Source organism: Melanaphis sacchari, unplaced genomic scaffold (assembly GCF_002803265.2).
Source record: "Melanaphis sacchari strain LSU unplaced genomic scaffold, SCAv2.0 Contig4_pilon_pilon, whole genome shotgun sequence".
NCBI classification, from domain to species: domain Eukaryota; kingdom Metazoa; phylum Arthropoda; class Insecta; order Hemiptera; family Aphididae; genus Melanaphis; species Melanaphis sacchari.
Genome location: NW_020271335.1, coordinates 10,883,088 through 10,909,588, shown reverse-complemented (window position 1 = coordinate 10,909,588; position 26,501 = coordinate 10,883,088). Strand labels below are relative to the sequence as shown.

The 26,501-nt window shown below is 29.9% G+C and overlaps 1 protein-coding gene across 1 annotated transcript; it reads left to right on the top strand.

The window, feature by feature from the left end:
* The first annotated feature begins 10,520 nt into the window (after window positions 1-10,520).
* LOC112599115 lies at window positions 10,521-26,092 on the top strand. Its single transcript, XM_025345867.1, has 4 exons — window positions 10,521-10,901; window positions 23,143-23,263; window positions 23,369-23,467; window positions 25,628-26,092. The coding sequence occupies exons 1-4, from the start codon at window positions 10,884-10,886 to the stop codon at window positions 25,663-25,665; spliced, it is 276 nt and encodes a 91-aa protein (XP_025201652.1). The 5' UTR covers window positions 10,521-10,883; the 3' UTR covers window positions 25,666-26,092.
* Window positions 26,093-26,501: the final 409 nt, after the last annotated feature.

Below are 26,501 nucleotides of genomic sequence, written 5' to 3'. Positions count from 1 at the left end.
CCTTTTTTTATGTAAATTGCGTCCTGTGTATTTTTGATGCATGAGTTAATTGCGTTCCGGTTATTTTTTATATTGAAATTTAAAATGTACTATGTTACAAATTTTCAACCAATATTTTCCTTCTTATTTTAACAATCTTAGGACTGTTAAAATTACTGTTATAATATTTATATGGTTAAAAATATTGATTTTTAAATTTTTTATACATTTTATATTAATTGTCATTATTTACATTTTAAATTATTATTAATTTTAGTTTAATTATTTATTATAACTGATAACTTATAATACTTAAATTGAATAAGGTAAAAATTTGAATGATAATATATTTGATGATACATGACAGGAACACGGGCCGCAACTTACATATTATGTTATTATCGGGACGCAACTAACATCTACCGATTTGTATTGGGCCAGGGTAAATATATTAATTATTATATCTGGCCCGTATGGCGTACAGATTTATTTAAACGTGTCAAATCAGAATTTAATACTTTTAAAAGATGCAGATCAAACTATTAAAAACTATAAGAAAACAAGAATTTATTGACAAATGAATAAATGATTTAAAACATAAAATTATATCAATTTTACAATACCTTAACGTTAACATTATTTCAATTAAAATCTATTATCTATTAATTTTAAAATAAATAAATACCTTAACTAGATATAATAACTATTATTTAATATTAATGTTTGATTGTGATTATTATTTTATAAACTGATAAACAAATTTATGATTTTATTTTTTTATCTTATACCTTTTTAATTTATGTGTTGTTACGTAAAAAATATTCTATCATAAAATATTAACTGACTGTATTTAAAATATAATAAATAATGATAACTTAATAATATGTAATGCTAATATTTTTGGTTTGATTAATTTGCCAATTTCATATCATTAATATTGTACACGCCTTTATAATTAGAGATAGGATTTTTATTTAAGAAAATTCTTTAAACATGATGTTTTTATGTCGTTTTAAATAAGCAATATTTTCTCTTAACATTCTTTTAAAATACCAAATATATGATGTTTTATGTTCTTATAAATGCAAAATAGTCTTTTGATATTCTGTAAAGAAAACGAAATTAAATTATTCAGTTTAAATAATTTATTTTATTTTGTTTACATTAATAATTAATTGGTGCATAAATGGCGCATATAAATAATAAGTAATATAGTTATTAATTATTTTGTTCGAAAAAATATTTATAAAAATAGAAATATTGTATAATACTTGTAAAATATACTTTTTTTTTTTATAAAAAATACAATTTTATTTATAAATTTTATATTTCATGAAATATAATTTCATCCCATTTAGCTGCATACACTAGAAACAAATATAAATCTTATATAAAGATATAAATCATAAGAATCCGACTTCTAGTTAATGGTCATCATAATATTTTAAATAATGTAAATTAACGCTTACTTATTTTACCAATGGACACAATCAGAACATAAAAAATGGGGTAAAAAATTCGTTTAACTGTTTTTGGGACGCAATCCGACAGTCTTCGATTAAGGTAATAGTGTATTTGATAGTAATCTTATACCTAACGATATTTGTTTTCGTAAACGCATTCGTGTATCGATTGTATATGACTTTAATCAATGTAGACAGTAAAAAAATTATTAAAATATTATATGTATATTATATTAAACAGGTGTCACAACAATGCTACAGGTTATAATCGAATGATTGTTCATTTCTAATTATTATTAAACCAAACTGGATTAGCGCCGTAGCTATTATTATTATATTTTAGATTGCTTAACGAACTATAGTTTTGAATTTTTTGTGGGTTGCATAACATAAATAGATTTTATAATATCTAAATTATATTATAACTTGTAGACTTATATACGTTACACATTAATATGCTTGTTATAGTAATAAATTCATACACTTAGGCTATAAATGACGTTTCATCGATAGGTTGGGTACAACGTATAAATAAATGTAAATGTTATTAAAATAGAATAAAAATACAGAATTATATTTTGTATAAAATACAGTTTTTAGGTACCATTGTTCTGTACCTATACATTTACTACATGATTTTAGTAAGCATATAGAAATAATTTACAATAATAATTGTGAATATGTTTTTTATTACTTATTAGTTTTTAGCATTTTATTAGTGTTAAACTTAATATTCATGGAAAAATATCAGACGATAAAATTGTTAAACATCAAAAATATTTTATTACGCGTCTATAAATTGTACCCAGATCTCAGACACTCATACTAGTCATACAATATTTAACAAAATATAAAATGTGTGTACTAATACATAATCGTAAATCTGTTTAATAAATTAAGTAAGACAAATGCAAAATAATATCATCGTCTCGTCATTTCGAGATTCCAGCGCCGAGAGCACCAACATACCATATTTTTCTGTATTGAAATGGACATTCAATCAGTTCAGACCAGACTTTGAAGTATATTTTTCATGAATATACTATGTTATATTAATCTAAGTCTGGTCGATGACTTTTTTTGAAAATGAAAGAAATATTATAAATTAGAATCGGACAAGTTGATCTAAGGAAATACAGAACATTTTAATCGAAGTGTTCCCTTAGAAATAAAAAAAGAAATGTAAATATTTACTTCAAGATGCTATTCGAGTACGTATTAACCAGAAACTAAATGTATATAAAGAAAAATTACCATAATTGATTTAGTAGTCTGAGCATTCTAAATTGAAGTCCAGTTTACTCAAGCTATAATATCCTTAAGATTATTTTATAATTTTAATTTATAAATTTCGATCAAGTTGATATATAACAGTTTTTTTTAGTATTGGAATGTGAATATTTTACTGTATCACTATATAATAAAATTCTCGAAGACAGTATTAAACCGAGAAAGTATCACAAAGTATATCCGTTTGTATTTCATAATATATATTATATATATATACATATATATTATATAAAGAAATAAAAAAACTAATTAAATTCGTCACATGATTTCAAATGAAAGGTCACCATTTATTTGAAACGCTGTTATTTATTTTTTCATGTTTTCTATTCTTGCAGAATTTCCAAAATTGTATCATTTAAACCGGTTTTCGCCATATACATATAAGTTATTAAAATAATAATTTTTTGCTACTTTACGATGTATAATATTTTGTATAATATGTGTAATACCTATTTGTTTTCTAACGAGAATCTCACTATTATATAGTTATTAGTAATAACTTATTATGATTAGTTAATAAATATGTGTATACAGATAAAAACTGATTATTTGGACAACAGAAATTCAGTAGAGAAAACCTTATCCTCCCGGAAATGTTATAAAGTGTCAGATAGAGCGTGAAGTTTTATGTATTAAGTATTAACATATATTTGTTGTGGATGATAATAATTGAATTGATTAAACTATAGAAATACAACGGAGGACTATGTAGACTGTTTTAAGCTGTATCGTTATTGTTACGTATTTTACATTTATAATTAAATTAAATTTGTTAAATAATCCACATTTTTTTTAAAAATTTAAATGAACATAAGAGAAGTATAAAGAGATAAAACTACATTTTGAAAGATTGAAAGTAGTATGTGCTTTTTGTGCGCGTGACGTATTTGGCTGTAGTTTGCTGCTACGTTAATTCCTATTGGCTATTGATATACGATAATTTGTAAAAAAAATATTCCTTAAAACTGCAAGTCATTTAAAAAAAATTATCCCCACTTATTTCTATTTCAAAAGTCAGTAATTACTGATTGGGGCACTTGGTTACAGGCAGCAGCATAATACGCTGCTACAAATTTAGTTCCATTAAATATGTAATTTTAAAATATAAGACAGATACTGTATCAATAGCAAAGGCATAACATTTGAATCAAAGTACTTCATTGCAAAATAATTTAGGGATTTATAATTGTTAAAATGATAATTTAATTTCAAAACTTATCTCTTATTGAGAGCCTGTATATATAGAGTACTGTCAAGGATACCGTCAACAAATGAAGAGATAGCTCTGTGGAAGTTTTGTATGAAAATCAAGAAATTGGTTGAATAAGTACTTAAATAGAACTCCGGTTCGATGACATTTAAATCTATCACATGTAATATTTTAAAAACCAGTGATCTATAAACTTGCCATGTACTTATCTCATTAAATTAAGAGTTTTAAATTTTTATCTTTAAATTCTGTCGACGTGGAACAGTTTTTTATAATCACTAGTTGCTACAAAATCGTAGGTATTTCACTCTAATTAATCTCAAATCATTGTCTTTGAAAATTTTAAGAAATTTATGGTGGTCAACTATTTTTTTGAAAAGGATTCAATCTGAATCAAGTTTAACAAATTTTAATTGCTACTTTCTTATTATACTTTAATAGATTATACAACTTGAATGTAACAAGTATTTGTAATGCTATTTTTACTTTATAAGCTTTAGAAGTAGAAGTTCACACCAAATAAGAGCTGTACAGAGCTATTATTATTTGTAAAGCGTAATAAAATAAGAAAAATATTATAATATTATGTATACTAAATTCAAAAAAATGCATGATAATAATTATAAGATAGTTTGGCTTTTTTATTCGGATCTTGGCTTTTGCATCAGAGTGTATACTAATCGAATTCGAAACCAATTACCCATATTAACGATAAGTTCATAATAATAATAATTGCACGCGTGTGTGTGCGCGCGTTACTATATTATAGGTATGGCATACGAGTGCATTAATTGTATATGTCCCGCACCCAACAGTGCATAATATTATTATAGAATTACAAGACTCGTTACGACACCAAAAAATAAATTTATAATCGCCGCCCGCGCGAATTAAAAATACACAAATAAACACAACTCTATATAATATATTACACGTAGTGTCGTATAGTTTATTATCATTACAACAATTTATTTTTTTCATCAATATTTCATAGGCCCACACGTACGTGATATTATTGCGACGTGTATCCCCGGAATCTACTTCAAACGGCTGTTCGATTTTCAAAACGTTTTATTTTATATAAATATTAAATATATAGGTTAATTATTTATTTTTATTTCCCTTGAAATATGATATCGTATAGTTCAAAAAATATTGTAGTATAAATAATAGGTATTACACATGTCAGGAAAACAAAAACTTTTTTCCAAGCTCTTTCGGCCTTTAATAGATTACATATTATTATTGTCAATGTTATAGATAGGTTTACGTGAAAAAAGTCGTTTACGATTGCCAATTTATAAATTTCTCAGTCTGTACCATTATTTTATTTATCGCAACTACATCGTTTAACCGTTATTCATTTACCTACGTTATATTTACAACGAAAAATACAATTTTGTTTATGTCATTCGTATATTATTACATTATTTTTATTCTTTTTTATTTGGAGATGACTAAAAATTTGAAACGCATTTCCTTTCGTATTATAAATTTGTTTTAGTTTTAAGCGATTGGACTTAAATCCATTTCTCGTAATTTGTATCCATAGTTTACGATCTGACAATATTCATCGATTACATACCAACCCTTTATAAATCAACTCAAATAAAACCTATATATTTTTATGAAGTTCGAAAACAATATTTTGAGTTTGTAATAATTAAATCATATTATTATTCTGAAACAAGGCGAATACTAAAATCAGAGTAGAAGGCAAGGTATATTAATGATATTTAATTAAATTACTGCAGTATAATTATGACTAACTAATGACGTATATAATATTTTAGAATTAATTTGAGTTTCATGCATTTTTCCCCTCAGTTGAATATACATTATTTTATATAAATATTATTATTTATTACATATTTTATTATATAATGTATACATCATGAAAACAGTTTAATTGTCTTGTTTGATGCTTAATTAAATATAAATAAATTCGTTCAATATTTTTATTTTGTTGTATATTTTTGGAGTTTATAGGTAATATTATGCAAAATATTTACTAAATATTACTTAAGAAACAAAACGTTAAAAGCATTAGCATTTAAATGTAATAGACACCTCAGAATAAATTAAATTTTTTTGATTCGCATGTGAAAGTTGTACTCGATTTTAAATAATTCTTAAAAAAGGATTTTATTTATTTTTAAAATTCAAAATATACCAATATAATTATATTTTACACGTATAGGTACATTATGTGTGTACGAGTATATTATTAAAATATTATAAAACGCGGTTTAATTTAAGCTTATTAATTGATCATGTATACCTACTTGAACGGACATGTAAATCAATTTCACCAATATCGAATGGTCTTTAAGATATGTGTTGTATTTATGCCAAATATTATAATCATAATAATTTAAAATTTTTTTATAATAACGAGTATTATACCGATCTCGTTGTGTATATACAAATACAAGTTTCTTGACCACGGACCCGTGATTTATGCAATATGCTTATAATATGAACACATCTTTATTTTAGTGTGTTCGTCGATTTTTTTTCGTAAAATTGAAGAAATATCGTTGTATATCTTATGCACAAAATAACATTTTATAATTAAAGTATAATACTGCATGGGCGTTATTATGTCATATATTTATTTTGGCGTACGTTTTTAATATAATTATATTTATACCTTGGAATGTACACACAAAATACGCGTGCTTGGTCGCTTAATGGATTACGGTTTATGTAATTTCAAAAATTATGACACTGGGCGATATACATGGCAGTAGAGCGTATATTATGTTTATGTGTTACAGCCTCAATGAGCAGTGAACCGAAATGTAGATAATCTACTCGTATAATATGAAGAATAACGATAATCCGTTATTGACTAATGTGTGCTACCGACGTACAACAGGTAAACTATACCTATAACTTGCACTAATTATTATTATTGTATTTTTAGAAACAACCTCGCGTGGTATCGTAAGTAAAACAATATTGCCAGACATCACTTATATTTTACTTTTTACACAAATGCAGCTGCAGCTTCATAATAATATTAAATAATATAGTATAAACTATAAGGTATTAAGGTATAATACGTTACGCTGGCGTAGGTATAGATAATTTATTATTAATAGTAAACTATGTAAATTTAGAAAATGTATAATTGCATTTAAAAATCTCTCAATTTACTTAAATAAATTATTTTAAAATTATAAAATATACAATGTGGCTGACCAAAAATGCTTATCCCTATTTTTTCATTCAGTAATTAATTTACTCAAATTTCGATTTTTGAAATGTTTAAATGTACGTAAAGACTAAAGACTATACTTTGAAATTGTTAAGATTTTTATTTTATACCTATATTTAAGGAGTGTCCTGTGGCTATACAAACTACTTAAAATGAGAATCTCTTTTTACACTGAAAATATCCTTATTATAAAAAAATAAAATAAATAACTCAAAAACTACTCATTTGAATTTGAATTTTGACAAATTAAAATTTTCTCAAGCATTTTCTACTAAGTAATGTATTTTAAAAAACAATTGCTAATTTGAAAAATAGAAGATTTTATCTCTACTAAAATAAATCTCTAGAAAAGTTAAGTTAGGTTGAAAATGTGGTCTTCAATTAGTAAGCTAGTATATTTAAAATTCTCAAAAATCAGATTTTAAATAATTTAATTATTGAAGGAAAAGGTGTGAGCATGCTTGATGAACACACTCTATATTATTATGAAATTATTGAATATATAAAATAATATCAAAATGAAAATATTCATATAAAGTGCTTGGTATTTAACGAAATCGTTTGTTGACATATTAGCGTATAATTTATAATATATCTTCTATTAACGACATATTAAAAATGGCAATGTATCACTTTTTTATTTTAGATTACATATAGTTATTATTTATGACTATGGATATATTTCATAAAAAAATTAACTGTTTTGACGGTAATCCGTTTTATCATAATTATTTATACCGTTTATTTACGTAAATCATCTGGTAAAAATAACATACATACCGATTATAGTTACAATTCAATCGATTGAGTGATAATCATGACTGTTGAACGAAATCAAGCGTAAAAGACACCACCAATCAATAATTATATTTTTATTTGTAAATCGCCGAATAATTGCTTCCTTGGACTTGGAAGACGGATATTGTTATTAGCTTAATATTAAATAGATAATTTTGAACTTGGCCGTGTATTTCCTTGTTACTCGATCCCGTAACTATTATTTTTAGTTCCTAGATTCGACTCCGTAACCTTCGCGTAATTATTCATTCTGCCGGTAAATTATTCGTTACCGAACGTTTATAATTTTTATCGGCAAAAGAATTTTAATTAGTTAATGAGTAATTTTATCTTTTTTTTTTTTTTATCGAAAATCTACACTTTTTAATTTCATAATAAATTAAAATGAAATAAAAATGTATATTATTAGGCACAAACAAAACAATGTTATCCGTGTAAAAAATATTGCTGATTTGTATGATCAGGAAATAAACCTAATAATTTACCTCGCACTTGACGAAGTATAAATTATATAATTATTGATCTTAAATTATTGAATATAATATCATCAGTTAAGTTTATCGGGGAAAGAATATTTTATACCAAAAAGTGTTGAAAATAAAGATAAAATAAATAATAGTGGATATTATTTATTAGCTCATAAACATTATTCATTTTTACAACAAATGTTTGCTCTACTGTAACTAATTTCTTTTGTTGTTCTCCACAAACATTTAAAATTAAAATTATAATTAAATTTTATATTTTTTTTTTCATGGTTAACATTTTTATTAAACCTTAGCTAATTGTAAAAATAATTTTATGAAAAAATGTAACTAATATAAAACTCAAAGTTTAATTTTTGTTTGTATAATAATATACAATCTTAGCGACCAGTGGCGTACTTTTCCCGTAAGTAATATAATAAGTGGAAAATATCCATGTAAACCAACGTAATAAGCAAATAAAAAAGTAATTTTATAAAAACGTTAATTTTTTTTAAATGGATCGATTTAGGATATCCACTCGGTGATGATGCTGTATACACCTAATATATTTCTGTATTATGATTTTAGTTATTGTAAAATAAGGTACTTGCAGCATTATTTTTCTTTTGCAATTTATATATGACTTGTTTTGTGTACTTATATATACTCCAATTTCCATTCGAAATTTACATTATACACTTTACACACATATCATATTACAGCACATAATATTATCATTGATGTAAAATTATACTTCGTTATTAGTTTGTCAAATCGTCACATTAGTATGTAATGTGCGCACGGGCATTTGAGATGAAATTATGGTTTAAAGTTTAGACAAAGATTAAATTAATTATTCTCACGCGAGTATTTTCAATGTTACGATATTCGAGTATAATATTAACCGAAAAATTTTTTCTCCACCAGACTCCAATCCTGAGGTTTTGAAATGATAAAATTATACGATTCCAGGAGACTATAATTGTAGGAAGTATATCAAGTCGCAATATTGTCATCAAAGGAATAACTAAGCCCGTTCAGAATATACTAATACGAATTCAGAGAATACATTCCTATATTAGTAACTATAATTGGGCGCAGTATTATATAAATATACAGGATGATTCGCCATGCACGATAAACCTATTTTTTCTTTCAATGTTGCATTTATTTAAAATCTAATTTTTATCATTTTTAAATGTACATATTATTTAAGAAATGTTCTGTGGAGATATAATATTATATTTTTAAAATGAGAAGCTCAATTTTTTTGCTGTAAATTAATAATCAAGTAATTTTTCTAAAAATGTTGACGTATTAAAATAAAATTTCGAACGAGTAGTTATTTAACTTTGTGTACTCAAGATGATAGATTTATACGCTAATGTGTTTGGAAGGTATGAGGATACGGTGATTTTTAATTTTTACTAATTAATATTAATTTATCGACATATTTATAATCTGTAAAAACAGTTCAAGTATAATTTAATAAACATTAAATAATTTACAGTAAAAAATAGGGTTCTCTTTGTTCTCATTAAAAAAAAAAGAAGTTAATATTGCTAAAAGACATTTCTTATAAGATCTAGTACAAACAAATTAAAAGAATTTGAAAATTTAGTCTTAAAGTATGTTTAAACATTCCAAAAATCAGAATTTAGTTAAATTTATAAAAAAAAAAAATGAAAAACGGGGGTGCGCATGGTCGGTGAATCACTCTGTATAACACGCTACATTTTACGGTGAAATATGTAATAATATAACTAATATAAGATATAAATCGTCAACGTCGTCGTAGGTACGACTGCCGTCGAGTCCATTCGAACCGGTCGGCGGCGTATCTGCAGCCACACACCGGAGAAGACCTTGACAACGGATACGGTACACCTCTTTTTAGCGTTCTTCCGTGCCGCGATTTTTCTTCCTACGGTTCGCGCGCGCCGCCTCCCACCCCGCCGCCAACTAAGAACACGTTTAATAATAATATTATTACTATAACAACGTTCCCACCGCCCAGCGAAAATCGAACGTCCCGCCACTATATAATCTAAACGGATCGCCTCCGAAACCCTAGTATCTAGTTACCCAAACTCCAAACCGTATACACGTATTACCTCCATTCCAGTTATTATTTTTATTTATTTATCGTTTTCGTACATTTCTGTAAATATATTTTATATAAATATCATATACCAACGCTCCGCTGTCGCAGTTTAATACCTGTTGTACACCGCGACGACCATAGTACAACTCCACTCGTCGCTGTTTGCTCCGTCACGAACGACGACCCATATCACAACTACCTGTTGTACCTATAAACATTATAATATAATATTTATTATATTTTCCGACGTCCCGATTCCGGTTGGTTTCGTTACATATTTTTCCCGCCAACGTTTTAACTGCAAGTGTCGCGCCGAACGCCAAAACAAAAAAAATCAAATATATACAAAATGGTTTCTGTACAAGGGGTGAGTGTAAACGATTATTAATTATATCATACATTTTTTTATAATTTATTCTATTCATAAGTGCGACCGTTCACAAGGCATGCTATTTGAAAATATATATGTGAAAATACAAATTCGAATAAAGATAAAATTATAGGATAATGTTTAAATTAAATCAAGTGTTATAAATGATATTACATCAAAAAGCATTATTATTTTGCTTTTTGATTGTTGTCCTTTCGTTTAATTTAAATCTGGTTGCTTGTTCATATGTGATTAATTTAAATTAAATAACTAATGCAATTTATAAGCAATCGAAAAACGTGGTTTTTAATACACTTCATTGATTCTTAAACGATATTATACACATTACACATATAGCTTCGGTTAAAATTATGGAATGACGAATTAAGTTTTGAGCATTTTAAAATAATATTATGTACAACGTATTTATAGAATTTTGGGCAAGTGGTACTTTTATTAAAAATTGACCGATTTATCGATGAAAACAATTACAAATATTTTTTTCCCATTTGAAATATAGCATATTAATGATTCCAACGGCCATCAGTGTAATTATTATGGCTAAGTATTTCTTAACGTGAAAACTATTTAGTTTACATTAATCGTTTAAAGCTGCAAGGCTACGCACACATACATAATGGATATTACAATGTACTTATATATTATTATTAGATTATTTGACTATGTTGTTAACATATTTATTAAGATCGTATACGATCCTAAATGAAACCGGACAAAGCAGCTTTTCTTTTTCGCCATTTAATTTCGAATGATACGATATTCGCATGATTTATGGGACTGGGTACCTATGCTTTGCAACATTATTCAGTTCATAATGGGCAAAAGTTCCCAGCCAATAAGTTTAGAAAAAATGAAGAAATTCGGTAGCATTCAAATATTTTTTATCCATTATATCCACGAGGCCTTTGAAATAAATTCGGCCATCACATTTCACATTACTACCAATGTGTGCACAAAGAGGGGAATTCAGCGACGCGTGTTTATAGTACTTATATACGCCTGAAGACTTGTCGAACATTGTTTCACCAATATCATTTCGAGTTAAGGGTTGATAGAAAAAAAAAACTTATTTTATTAAACGCGATAAATACAGGCGCGATATAAAGAAATAACTGAAAAAAAATAAAAATAAATAACGGTCGGAAGCGGTCTACATCATAATAATTTTCATAATATCGTAGCTAAGGCGTGTTCACGAAATTTTCGATCGTATTCGGTTTATACACCTGTATATTATTACACGAATATCATATATATATATATATAAATATTTATATGTCACATTCTATATTCACGTGTCCTTTATGTACACTCTTACACTCGCGCTCGTAATACGATAATAATATCCTATTTAATGGTATCCATTACATATTTCGCATTTTAGCCGACACGTGTGAAAAACGCCACCGCAAAGCTAATTATGTACATTTTATACATATTATATGTATATTTTTAATATGCCACTGCACGTACGCCGGCCGTCAATTTATAATAATAGGTAATAACAACAACAACAATAATAAAATGTCCACGTACTTACGGCCGTCGATGACATAATATTATAATATACACGCGATTTAGTATGTACTTATATATTATTATTAAATTCATAAATTGTGAGGTAAAGGGACTAATATCGGTGGTTATGCGACGGGCTCGCGTGTCACAGACACACGCATAACATACATGATGTGTATATGATCGTTCGACGTACTTTGCTCGGCGAGAGTTTCGACACGACGTTTTCTTTTCGATGGAAAAACCGCCAATCAATGCCGACCGTCGGTCGCGATATAATTACGCCGCCGCCGCGTTTTGCCCGTCGCAGTCGTACGCCCACGCCCGAGCGCGCGTATGTGCCTTAGAAAATAACTAATATATAATATTATACACAATATTATAATTGTAATAATATATATCTAGGTATCTACGTTTTGCTATCCAAACGGGGACTCGTCCCCGTCGTTTTTCGAAACGTTTCGGTTTTTCGTGTTCGCCGCTGAAAATCCGTTACGAAACACAACTATTACAATAACATTAAAAATAATATCATAATACCATATGGGAACTGGTGCTACGGCTCGCGAGTCACGCACGTCGCCGACGACGTTTGAACGAAAGCTTACAAGTTACAATACCGGCAATAATAATAATAATAATAATAATAAAAATAATAATGACACGTATCAGCTATATGATATTATTAGGTATACGTCCTACGGACAAGCCGACACCGGATGCGTCTCGGCGCGGAAGACGACGATATTGCGATCGTTAAAAACGGCAATCTTCCGTACAGGTTTCGCGACACGGCACAGCCGTCCGCCGAGAGAGAAACATCGTCGCGATTGCCTATTCGCGTCGCGTGTTCCCTCCCGATGACAATCTACGACCACCGATCTGTTTAGACGCGATCGCCGTCGACACGCGTTCATCGCGATAGGATTCGCCTGCGTTTAAGAGATTTTTTTTTACTTTTTTGAGTCACAATAATAATTTTATACATTTCTTGCATTCAAAAAATAAAAAATAATAATGATAAAAAATTAAAACGTATTTTTTTTATAGTTCCATTAAATTATGTAAAAAATATTAACAAAAAAGTTAAGACTTTTCGGAACATATTGGATGTATACACTTAAATGAATCACTCTGTGTAAATATCATATATAATAGTATGTATAATTCTATATATTATTACGTGTTCAAGCGGTAATGCAGTATCTACATTATTGTGTCAACACCGATGATTTTCAAAAAGATTTCGTTTGATAATACATCGTACAAGCGTTCTCTGCTGCGATTTCGTGTAATATTTAACATTAATATAATAATTGTGCGTTTGTAATTAGACAGGTCGTCGTCACTGCCGTAACAAATAAGATTCGTTTTCATTCGATTTGATATAATGAGCGTAACGCGAGGAACCGTAGATAATTATAAAATATATATAACGATAAATCAGCACTCAGGATGCATCGATTTTGATGTTTAAAATATTACAAACGAGACGCCGCGAGACGAATATTTTAAAGACGTGTCGTGCAGGTATAGTTATCCCGCAGTGAGAGGAATATAATATAATTCTGTAACAAGCTTGTTATAAAATTTCTCAGAAATCGAAAATATAAACAATTTTTATGTCTTTCGTGGTCTTCAAAGTTCTAATTTGCGAACATCTACTAAATACATAGGAACGATTTATTTTCTTCGTAGACATCAGCATTTAATTGGTTTCCAACACTTCCAAATGACGTAGAAAATAATATGCTATGAATTATATTTTAGACTTCAATAGGTTATCAATAACGTTGCTCGTAAACATTTTGAGTTGCAGAATAACAATGAAACTGTTATATTTGTTCATCTCGCGGTAACGAACCGTTAATTTTACCATATTCCGGCGAGAATGGCAAATATTTTAAAACTCTATACACCAGAACTAATTCGTGACTTGTGTCCTTCAAAAGTCAATTTTTAAAATGTGTCGTTTACAAATCGCGGAGAATTGTCAATCGTACATGACGTGATATAGTCAATAGTGGATAATATAATAAATTTAGAAAAATCGTAATGAAAGTACCTACTACGAGAAATGTGCATTGAATACCGCGGCTGCAGCGTTATATAGGTATTATATTATCTTTAATGATCATATTATTATCAATTAAGTTATTTTAGTAATCATACGAGTGTCAATTATTACTCGATTTCTTTATTGAAGACATTTGAAACAAATTGATAAATTGTTCGGAATCAAATATTCGATATAGGTACACAGCAGTCTTCTCAAGACGAAAATAATCACTTACAAGTTAAAATAGTCACGGAGTACAGACGTATACAACTGCATTCAATCACTATTATAAATATGTTATATTTTATTTTGACATAACTATAATATTATATATATTAACGCTTTAAGCGTGATCGCGTTTCCAATTGTGTCTTTTATTATGTTTCAAACGGTTTCAGTTATTATTAAATACGCAATGAATGGAAGTATAGTTGGTCAGAAATTTCACCGACTCTTCTGGCTAGTCAAACAATTGAATGTCCACGACGTGAATACAATAATACCTATACATACACGCATAATATAGGCAGGTCTGCCCGGCGCCTAGGAAACCCTTAGGACTTTCTCTGTCAACGCAAAATTCGTGGTCGTTGTTGTAAGCACTTGTCGTAAAAACTTGATAATATTATTATCATAATACTATATTACATACATTATACATATCGTACATAATATACTATGACCGTGACACATACTCGCGGTATGCGCGTATGTCCCAAATACAAATTTAATAATAGTACATAATTGCCACAATGTGCCACCGGCGTTATAAAATGACAAAATTATCCGTCCAAACGTCTCGCGAAGATTTCGTCGCTCATCCGCCGCCAAACGTCCGAGGTCATCCATGGCTAGTTAAATCGAGACTTCATTGTCAAATTGCATTACCATTATTGTATTACACTGGCAGACGGCTGCAATCTTCAGCCGAGTCGTAATTATGTATATTAATTTGATTTCTGAGCAAACGATGCGCACCGATCTCCTCTTTTTAATCTGCAGTATTCCATTTGCTCTATATACATTTGCAGTGTTCCGATGCGGTAAGATTTTTTGTTACTAATAATTTGCGACATGACATCTTTAAAAATAAAAATGTATAACATTTTAACGCGAAACTTATCGCGTAATAGCGTTGGCGAGTAGAAAAAAACGCGCGACGTAATAATATATTGAGTAACATATTATAGTAGTTTGTAAGCGTTTTCGTGTCGTTTGTCAACCTCTTTATTATATGTGATTATAAATTTGATTAAATAAATACATTCCTCAATTCACTCGAAATCTTAAATATCGATAGCTTACAATTTTATGTAAATACATAATATTACAATAAATCATTAGTTGTGTGTACATTGCTCACATCTACACCAAACCACCGAAATCGTTGTTTGTAAAAACGAACGATCAAGATAAGCACACGCTAATAATGATATTAATGGTATGTATGTTTATCCGTGAAAATATTAGAAAAATAAAAATAAAAGTTATAAAACACGAACAGCACTTATAGACTCTTGTTACACAATATACGTATATAGTCAATGATAAACTATTTTATACTGCTGTTACAACAAGCAGTTATCCTATAAGTCTTCAAATATAACTTTTCTAGTTACATTACAACAGGGCGAACCCTGAGTATATATGTGTATAATGACGCGTCAACTACAGTAGATGGCCTAATGAAAAATTTACATAATTTTACTATAAAGCTCGCCACAAACTTAAGAATAATCATTTGTAGAAATTATGAAGGAATAAAACGCCAATGGTAACGCATATATTATTTTTTGTATACCGTGAAATTTAACAAGTTTGCGACATGTTTTTAAAATTGATCTAGTTCTTTGGCACTGGTAACTCACACATGATTTTTCGGCAATTTTTCCACCGCCGTATTTTATTCTATAATATTAACTTATGTTATTTTAGTATTGTACATATTTTCATTGTTATTAGCTCGATGAATCACGAAAAAAGAAAGTCGAATACAACAGGTGTGAAATTCTCCTAAGGGCTAATGATGTATTAAAATATATAATATATTAATGTGATTGACAATCGCGCGAATCTTCGTTATTCTCCGCACGTATACGTAATACGATGACTCTGAAGCGAGACTGGATATTATATATTATACTTTTAAATTTTAATAATATCATCGACTCCGTAAATATTATATTATACATAATATATTACGCCACACTTGTATTAATATAATATAAAAAAGTATTTATTCGTCCTTTTTATATTCCTAGATTTATTGCGCGAGTAAAACTTTGAAATTATTACGTATTTTATTTGTTTTTATCTTCTTAAGCACGTTCAACCGGTTTTCGATCGAATATAATGACGAACCGGCAATGTTTTAGCGGGACGTTACGCGCGCGGAAATCGAAAAACCTGCATTTCTATAGTATCTTCATGTAATATATAACTTATACTTAGTATGTCATGCTTATAAGTTATAACCAATTGGTGCCACAATGAGATAAATATAAAAAAAATAAGACACGAGCATCGTAGCGTCGTCAACTGTATGCTTATTGTAAGTATCGCAGGTGTTCGATAAACTTTACGGTTCTATATGTCATGAAATGTATAGTGGCGGACGAAGCAGATGTGTGGTAGATAAGAGTTGGAGATTTGATCGAACGCTATTATTCGATATGATGCTCGTTATTAAATTTTTTGAGAGAATAAAAGATCAATTTTTTTTTTAAGTTGATGAAATATATATAGTCGTTATGTTAGTTTAAAAATACTTTAAAAATTACATACGTTTTCATATTCTATAGAAATAACATTAATAAGTTTTTTGTAAGTAAAATAATATATTAGTTAAACGTAAATATACCTACATTTTATTTAATACTACGGTAAAAGTTGAGGCACTAATTATAAATCATTATTTTCGAGTGCAAGTTGTTTTGTTCCTCTTTCTTTTTTCTTTTTGTCCATTGCAAGTATTTACCCGGTGACACTGTTCTTACGCTGTATTCAGTTTATCATCGACTCTTGCTGCATCGCATCAACCTTCTCAGGTTTAATATATATCTTAAGCTGCATAATTGTCTTCACCTTGTCATGCCACCATTTGATTTTCCTTTGTGCGATACAATAAACAATCTGTATTCGAAAATGATTTCTTTGCATCGATCGTTGGACGTCCACATGAAGTCGTATAGGGCATGTGGCAACGCGACATATTATATAAAGTACAATATACGACATGACACGCATCTACGTAGTCGTTATTATAATATAGTTGAACATTGTACAACGCATAATAATAATAATAATTAATACCTAAAACATATTAATATGTTATTATATCGTATAGGCATTGTGTTACCGTTATTATTGTGTCGTTGGGAAAGGTTATTTGTGCAGATCTCGTACGATGACGATCGACGATACGCGTATGTAGATATTAAAATATTATAATATATAGTTACCACCGCGACATTGTCCCATGGAAATAGCGGTTTTTTGGTTTTTGTGTGTCAATGTTATACACATAGCGCGAAGAGCGCACGGTAATTTCACGGCAAATCGTTTTCGACAACGATAATGGCTGCGATAACATAATGTCAAACAAGACGGATAAAACGCTGCACACATATGCTATAAGCATAAAAACAGTATACCTACCACGACCGCAAACAATTTCTACTGCCGTGGAATATAAATGTCGATAATATTAAAATGATATTTTAATACGCATTGTATTATTATTGTTATAAATTCAAATCCGTTTCCGAAAGAATTCGTTAGCACACGCCACACGCACACAAACATATTATACTAAATTATTACGTATGTAAATATTACTTCTGATTCGGCGAAAGTGACTCTAAAAGGATTACACCGTAAAATACTACATTTATATTTAAATTTTATATGCAGTGTCGGTTTTGGGTGACCAAGGTTAACTCGAGTTCTGTTTTTTATAAAATATTTAAAAACTTTTTAAATAAACTCAATAATTATTATTTATTAGGTTTATGTATTAATTATTTATCTTATTTATTTGTATTTAATGACTGTTACAATAATACTACGTAATAACATAACTTTTAAAATCAAATTTTTCGTGTCAACTTATAAATACATATATCCTGAATATTTTATATTTTTTGTAATAAAAAAAATAATATCATTATTTTAGATTTTTCAAATTTCGAACATTATTTAAAGAAGTACATTTTACCATCAACCTTAGACCTTGACCAATGAATTCCTTTTATCAAAAATTCTTACATAGTTACAAAATTCCGACAAAATCCGTAGAACTACTTTCGAGAAAAAAATTCACAAATACGCGTGCACACTATTATTGCCCAATTAATAGCTTAGTCAGATGAAGGATTAGATTTTATAAAGTATTTATTATAACATAAACATTATAATATGTGCAGTGTCTGACGAGTAAGTCAGGCCGGACTAATGGATTTTTATATCCGATCAATTATTATTAAATATTATACGACTGGAATTATCCAAATGCATTTTTTCTCTCCGCATCCGGAACGTTTTTAATGATAAAACCTGCGTGCATATAATACAAATCACGAATATGAGCCGTGTGTGCGCGCGCGTATAAATACTCGTTATTAATGTACGAATAATAATACTCGGTATTTTCTACTTTCGTTTTTGGCGACAAACTAACCATTAACGATACGTTTTCGATTCGGATTACTACTGTTGCTGCAGAGTTTAATATAATATATATTATTATAAATAGGAAGCGTAAGACGACGGGAAATGCGTACTATTATGTGACCAGTTTTCTATAAGTAAACGCTGCTGCGTATCGTGTTTTAGACGATTTTTCCCGTCGAGATTCACTGCAGCAATCGACACATTTTATCTTATAATAATTGAACGGGAGTTTATGATATTGTTATTAGTTTGTTTAAACGTCTCGAGACCTACAAATAAAAAAAAAAAACTCAAAAATATAATTTTATTTTACGTACAAAAATAACAAAAATGGTTAGTTACCATTCATTTAGGGCTCCGACTTGGGCGTACAAAAATAAATTATTGCTCAAATGTATCATAGTTATACATCTGTAATTTATCGATTTTAAATAATTTGTTTAATAAGTAGTGAAAAGAAACAAGTAGTTGATAGTTGATAGTTGATAGTTGATAAGCTATTTATAGATTTAAGCGTTAGGTAACATATTCGTAGGTACCGAGATTGATTCCCGCCGAGTAGAAAATTTGTGAAATCGTATTTTTTTATTTATTTTTTTTTTTTAAGGGTTTTTTAATAACAGCATATTGAATACTTTTAAGAAGACCACTAGTTATTTCGACATAGTTGTATTTGTTAGGATATAAACACAGTACTGAGATATTTCAAAACCAACTGGTATATTGAATAAAATTAATCACTAACCATTATCAGTTTTACACTACAACAACGGATAATGATTATTTATCTGTATCGCTTAGTGTGAAATCAACACCCAGCTTGTTTCAACTCGAAATCTATACAAAATTGTGTATAACATTGACACCAACGCGTGTAGAATTAACTACAGATTTCTAACTGTGTGCAATGATAATGATATGCGCGACCCGAGACTTAACCGACGATTTTTATCGCTTTACACCTCTTGACGACCCCGAAATTTGTGCGCTCATTTTCCCCCTTTCCGGCGTGAATCGTATACAAAAATAATGATCTGTGTACACATTTAAATATTATGATATACAACGCCATCTCAGTGGTCCGTTTAATGTGTGTACACATCGTGTAGGTCACCAACATAATTATATATTTAACACATATCACTATGATAAATTATATTAAATACTTATATCGTACGATTTTAACGCCAAACACAACGCGTGTCTGTCTATTCGATTTCATGTACACGAATATTTCACGATTACCCAGTCGCGTGAAATCGTCGAGCTGTTATATTAAATAATAAGATGTATGAATTTCCAGGAGGTAGACGCGAAGTTGGCGATGCGCTTCGGCGGACGCACGTTCGTCCGTGGTTCTTGGACGACTTGCGGAGTCGTGTATCTTGCACAACGTACATAATGTTCACGTGGTTAAAACCATGATCCGCGGAAATCAATAGTCGTACACTGACTATGATATGTATAGAAACATAATAATAATATAATAGTTGCCCGCGCAGTAACATGCGCGGTGCACCCATACACGATATAACGGGCGATTGAACATGATAATGACATATCCTCCCACGATTAATTTTGAATTTTTAAGTCGGTCAAATTTTTGAATTTATCTTAATTGCCCTGTATAATTTTATACATGATTGTTTACAGTTTTAACAGTGTTCGAATAAGCTTTTAGAAAGTATACTTTTAATGTGATCAAATATATTATGGGTTTAAAATGGGATTAAATATAATGAGTATAATGAGATTTTGGTAACCCAGTGTATAATATATTATATAAATACTATTTTTTTGAATGCAGATGATGCAAGCATACCAACGACTTTTTTTCTTGTTTGAAATACTTAGAGTGTTAATAATTTGAAATAAAAAAACGATATAATTTTATCAAGCAATCAATAAAAGTAATTTATAACTTACCTATAAGTTATAAAATTTAATTTTCTTAATTTGAAATTAATCTCGATCAAATGAATCTAACAAAGTAAGAACTCATTTATATATATATATTATATATTTAACGACATATCGATATACGTGTTGATACAATAATAATAATTCCTGCACTCCAATACAAATCTGTTAGTTTTGCATGTACGTGCTTTGTTCGTATTTCTCTGAGCGTATCGTTTTTGTCGTCATCCATTTATCATGGGTGCCACAGACATTTTACGCGTGGGAGCAGCCTTTTATTAAAAATTGTAAACGTTCGTCCGAGAGACACCTAAACGCCACATTTATACATATATATTCTCGTCGACACGGTATTGTAATATATATAAAATGTAATATACCTCCGCGTCGGCCGTTATAGCTCGGTATACACCCCAGTCGGTCGCTGTTAACAAGATCGCGGTAACGCCTCTGAAACACGCGGTTTATATTATATACAATATATATGTAAGTACATATCGCGTCCACGGCGCTATAAATATTATTGTAATAGTCGTAATACGCGGCGAGGAAAAAAAATCGAAATAAAAATGGACACGGAGCGAAAATCGTTACGCATAAATTTACGTCGGATTCCGTCGATTTGCACACAACACTTGAGCTCCGCAATACCTACGCGCTCTACTTGCCACTCGTACAAGTTTATAGCGACGATGACGACTACTAAGAACAGTACGCACACATACACACACATACATACATTAATTTATTAACGATTATATCATTAAATTATGCTGATTGCAATGTGTACGCGGATGCAATAATAGTGCACGAGTCATATTTATTGTTAAATTATTATGGCTATGCGTATCGCGTATTTATAAGCTATAAGGTGCAGGTTGTAGGCATGTAAATATAAGAAGGTAGGTGCGCAGGACTTACTTTTGTGTGCGCACTGCTATCATAGTAATGAAATGACGACAACCGAATGACACAATTGTTGTATTGCAATTTGTAATGGTATAATATTGTACTTTTCCGAAAACTGACAGAAACAACTTCTCGCCTAATAACAATAATTGTATAATATGTATCTATAAGATCATTAAGAATACGTCGATATAGTAATTAGATATCAGTGGTATCGATAACTTTAATTTTAATACACCTCAAATCGATACATACTTCATTACACACATTTTTATAAGAAAATATTTGTTTATTAACTTTTGATTTCCACAAACAATGTTCGTTATTATATAACATAGAAATATTATGACGTTGAGCAAATAACTTAAATGGTAAATTTACGAATAATATAAATATGTACAAATGAAACTAAGCTGCTATGCTATGCGCTTGTAAGACGGGGACAAAAAATGCAAATTTCTATATTCGATGTACTAATAGTATCAAAAGATTTGAAGATTCAAATAAAAGTATCGTTCATTACTCATAAATAATTATTATTGTATAATAAACAGCGAATATATATTATTTCATGGTTCGGTGAATCTTCCTCAGGCCATCCGTGAATTCCGTCACCGTAATAAGGTTAAATGGTCATAAGACATTTGTAATATTGTTGTACGCTGAAATAACGAACAACGTGATAGTATTATATTTTAAGTGTTTCTTTACGTGACCTTTCAAAAAAAAACACGTTTTGGTCGATTTCTGGTAGAATGAATTTATTGCGCCCGAGTTATAATCGTTAACATTATTCTAGTCTGCATAATATTATAACTGTTAACTCGTATAAAGCTGTTGTTATGACCCGAAAGCATTTCGCCTATATTCAGCTCGTAATGATGAAGATTCCAAATATAATATAATATATGATAATACGTATAATATGTATTTTTAGTTTTGACTAATAAACGATTATTTCTATTTTCGGTCATTTATTTACCAACGTATTTAAAAATATACAATCTTATGGTTGGATTAAACGGGGCCGTGTTATATAGATAAATCATTTTAGGTTATTTATATAATATTCTAATATACAACAATTTATAAAATGAATATATAATTTTATGATTTTACGACATTTTCTTTCGTCAACAGGTATTGATCGTCCTGTGCGTCGTCCTGTGCCACATTATGATTGCATCAGCTCAATTCGACTTTGGCGATTTCCTGTCCAACGTCGAACAGTCCGGCAATCGAGACCCTAGAGAAAACCGAGGTGAATTTTGGCAAAAATAAAATTGTATATGTGACCAATCTTTTCGAAATAACGATTACTTTTTTTTTAAAACTTTTTCCCCTCTTCCGGAAAAATAAACAATAGGTCCAGTTTTGTTCCCAGCAACACAACCCGGTTCCGAGACCAGCGGCGTAATAGTGGGAGCTTCCGGATTCGGATTTGTACCACCTGGTGGCAACAAACGTAAGTATTTTCAATAATATAAAATATTAGTACTTATAATATACACTATTATTACCTACTCAATACTCATTGGTCATTAGTTATTACACACTTGGCTCATCGTCGTATTGATGTTTTGATACATATTAATCGTGTTTTAATCGATCAATAATAGGCAAAATTTACTCGAAAACTTGTCCATCGGTTATAAACCCAACTAAACACGCGCACACAATAATAATAATCTACAAGTATGTGCTTAATATGCGTGTATAGCAAATTTGCGTTGACGCAATAATGGCGTATGTCGTCACCGCGAATAGTTGTGTAATTTTTTCCAACTGACCATTATTGTCGTTGTGAAAATCCGTGCGTTTTCAAATCGAAAGGACTTTCTCGAGTTTTCCGGCCGTAATATATTATTATCACTATATCGTTGTAATATATCGACAATGAAATAGACTGCGGGTCGCGTGAGTAGGCATAAAATAGTCGCATATCAGGAGAATGGATTTTGGGTCGCGCGCGGTCGAATTCCGTCCAAGGCTTGCGAAGATCGTGCTTCAAAGTCCGAGAGACCGCGACAGATTTTATCCCGACGGATCCGAAATTAAATCGATTCGTTCTTATTCGACTAGTATAACGTAATGGCTGTTGCAAGTTCAAACCTTTTCAATAGCTTTCGGAGAGTTGACTGCCGCCGGAAAACTTAGTACGCATTCTCTGAATATGTGACGAATAGCAGATGACCCTTGCTCGCATATTGTCGATACGTTGCGCCTAATTATGTATTATGCGCTCCTGCGATGTGTTGTTTTTGACGGTCACAAACGGTCATCGCCGACATTCATAGCTATTATGAATATAGAAATACGGTTCACTGCGGTCCATTATATAATGTATATAAATCGCGTATTTGTAACAAACATCCCAAGAGGATTATTAGTGCTCGCGAATTGTTCGGATAGTTTCGACTGCACAACGGGAGTATTACGCTTGTAGTATAATATATATACAAGTATATAAGGTACACTTTACGCGGTGACTGTTGTGCTCTATTGACTCCGTCGAAGACGATGGGGTCGGTGCAGTAATTATATATTATATAAATATACGTTATACGATGTGGAATGTTGCTGCAGTGGTACAACACACAGAGAGCTTTCGGTAGCCGCCGGTGTTTAAGGGCGCGAAGGTATCGTTGTGGGGGTGGACGGGGAAAAGGCCCGTGACGAGAGGTTAATTTGGATAAGAGACCCGAACTCAAAGGGCGCGATCGCAGCAATAATATGTCCGACCGCAGAAACTGCTGCCGGAATATACTACGTATATAATATAATATATATAAATATATATATATATATATATATATATGTACAGTGGCAGCCGAAAAGTCGTCTTTTGCGGATATTATTGAATGTATAAGACGAACGGTTTCGGACCGGGCGCAGCGCGGATCCCACGTCCGCCCTTTACCGGAAACAACCCCTTTGTGAAACACGCAGCGGGCTGCGGGAGACACGATAGGCAAGCGCTAATGAAGACGACCGAGTCGTGAGATGCTGCGCCCACGTTACATATTATTATTATTACAAGTATACGCGTATATATAGGACACAGCGAGAGGAGCTCGTTCGTGCCGGATATTAATGTTCGGGTTATACGAATACTGCCGGGACACTTCAAAGCCGAATATTATCATTATTATTATTATACGTTGCCCCTGTGAAACTATATTCACTAGATTCTATGGCCAAATAATATGTATAATGATTACAAGTTATGACGCGTTGATACTATATGTATAATATGACTATTTTTCACTTGATCACCTTAATAATATAATAATTATATACAAACGCGGTTGAGTTATGGTTATTTTATTGATTTTCGAGTCTATAATTAATGAGGATCTTTTAAAAAATACACGAGAGCGAGTAGTTTTTGAGATTACCGAAGAAGTGCTTACTGAAAGACTAATATTACTGCCGAGTAGTGAGATGTTTCTCTTTCCACCACACAATCATCCTATAATTCGTTCTTATCATCGATCTTCTGGATCAGTTGGGATGTTAGCAAAATCTACTACGATAATATGTCATATCACTAATATTATAATAAAAATATATGCATATATTAGGATAATAGGATCATACTACAATGTTATTGTTTATTTTGCAGAACGACCACAAGGCCAGAATATTTTCAGTTTCTGGTAATGATGATGAGATCCAATAACAAAACACACTGCAAGTAGATTGAATTTCCTACGCGTTTCACCCGGCAACGGATAGCAAATATATACTTGTCAATGCGAGATCTCTACAAATTAAGAATAATAATATTATACGCACATTACGTTATATCTGTACAAATCGATGTAAACCGACTATATTATATTATATATATATATACACGTTTCGAATATTACATCGAAAAATTCATAAATAATACATATAGATATTCGCGTGTATACACGCGTAGCAGTAATATCGTGCGCACGATTTTATACATATAATATGCACGCCTTGTAAACGTATTATCTGAATTTGTACAGGTATACTCTAGAGTTTTCTTAATTTATTTTATCAAATATTGTACATAATTTTAAAGTCTCTTATGCCTAATAATTTATTTTATAGCGAATATATTACATATTAAAGCCGACTTAGGCTAGTTACCAATTAAATATAATTAATGATATATTTAATACCTATATTATTTACCTATACATAGATTTACCATATTATTATATTCTTTTAAGTCTTTAAGGTATTATAATTCTAAGAATAAAACATTATGTATTTGTGGTTACCGTACTTGCAACGCGCGTAGCCGACTAGTATACCTAACCTATATACACTGAATAATTTTGATGTATGCATACAACAAAACAATTGTAGAACAACAAAATATGATTTTATTGCAATAAAGTTACTACTATATATTATTATTATATATCGTGTTGGAAAACATGTGCATTTATTTAATAAATCTTCTTGTTATTCCATATACTTACTATATCATTGATTAACACTCTATAAATCTCTATATA

Bases quoted from the DNA above. Each gene is read 5' to 3' on its own strand.
- LOC112599115 (XM_025345867.1), top strand. The intron at 23,264-23,368 runs GTGAATTTTGGC...AATAAACAATAG, and splicing joins AGACCCTAGAGAAAACCGAG to GTCCAGTTTTGTTCCCAGCA. The intron at 23,468-25,627 runs GTAAGTATTTTC...TTTATTTTGCAG, and splicing joins ACCACCTGGTGGCAACAAAC to AACGACCACAAGGCCAGAAT.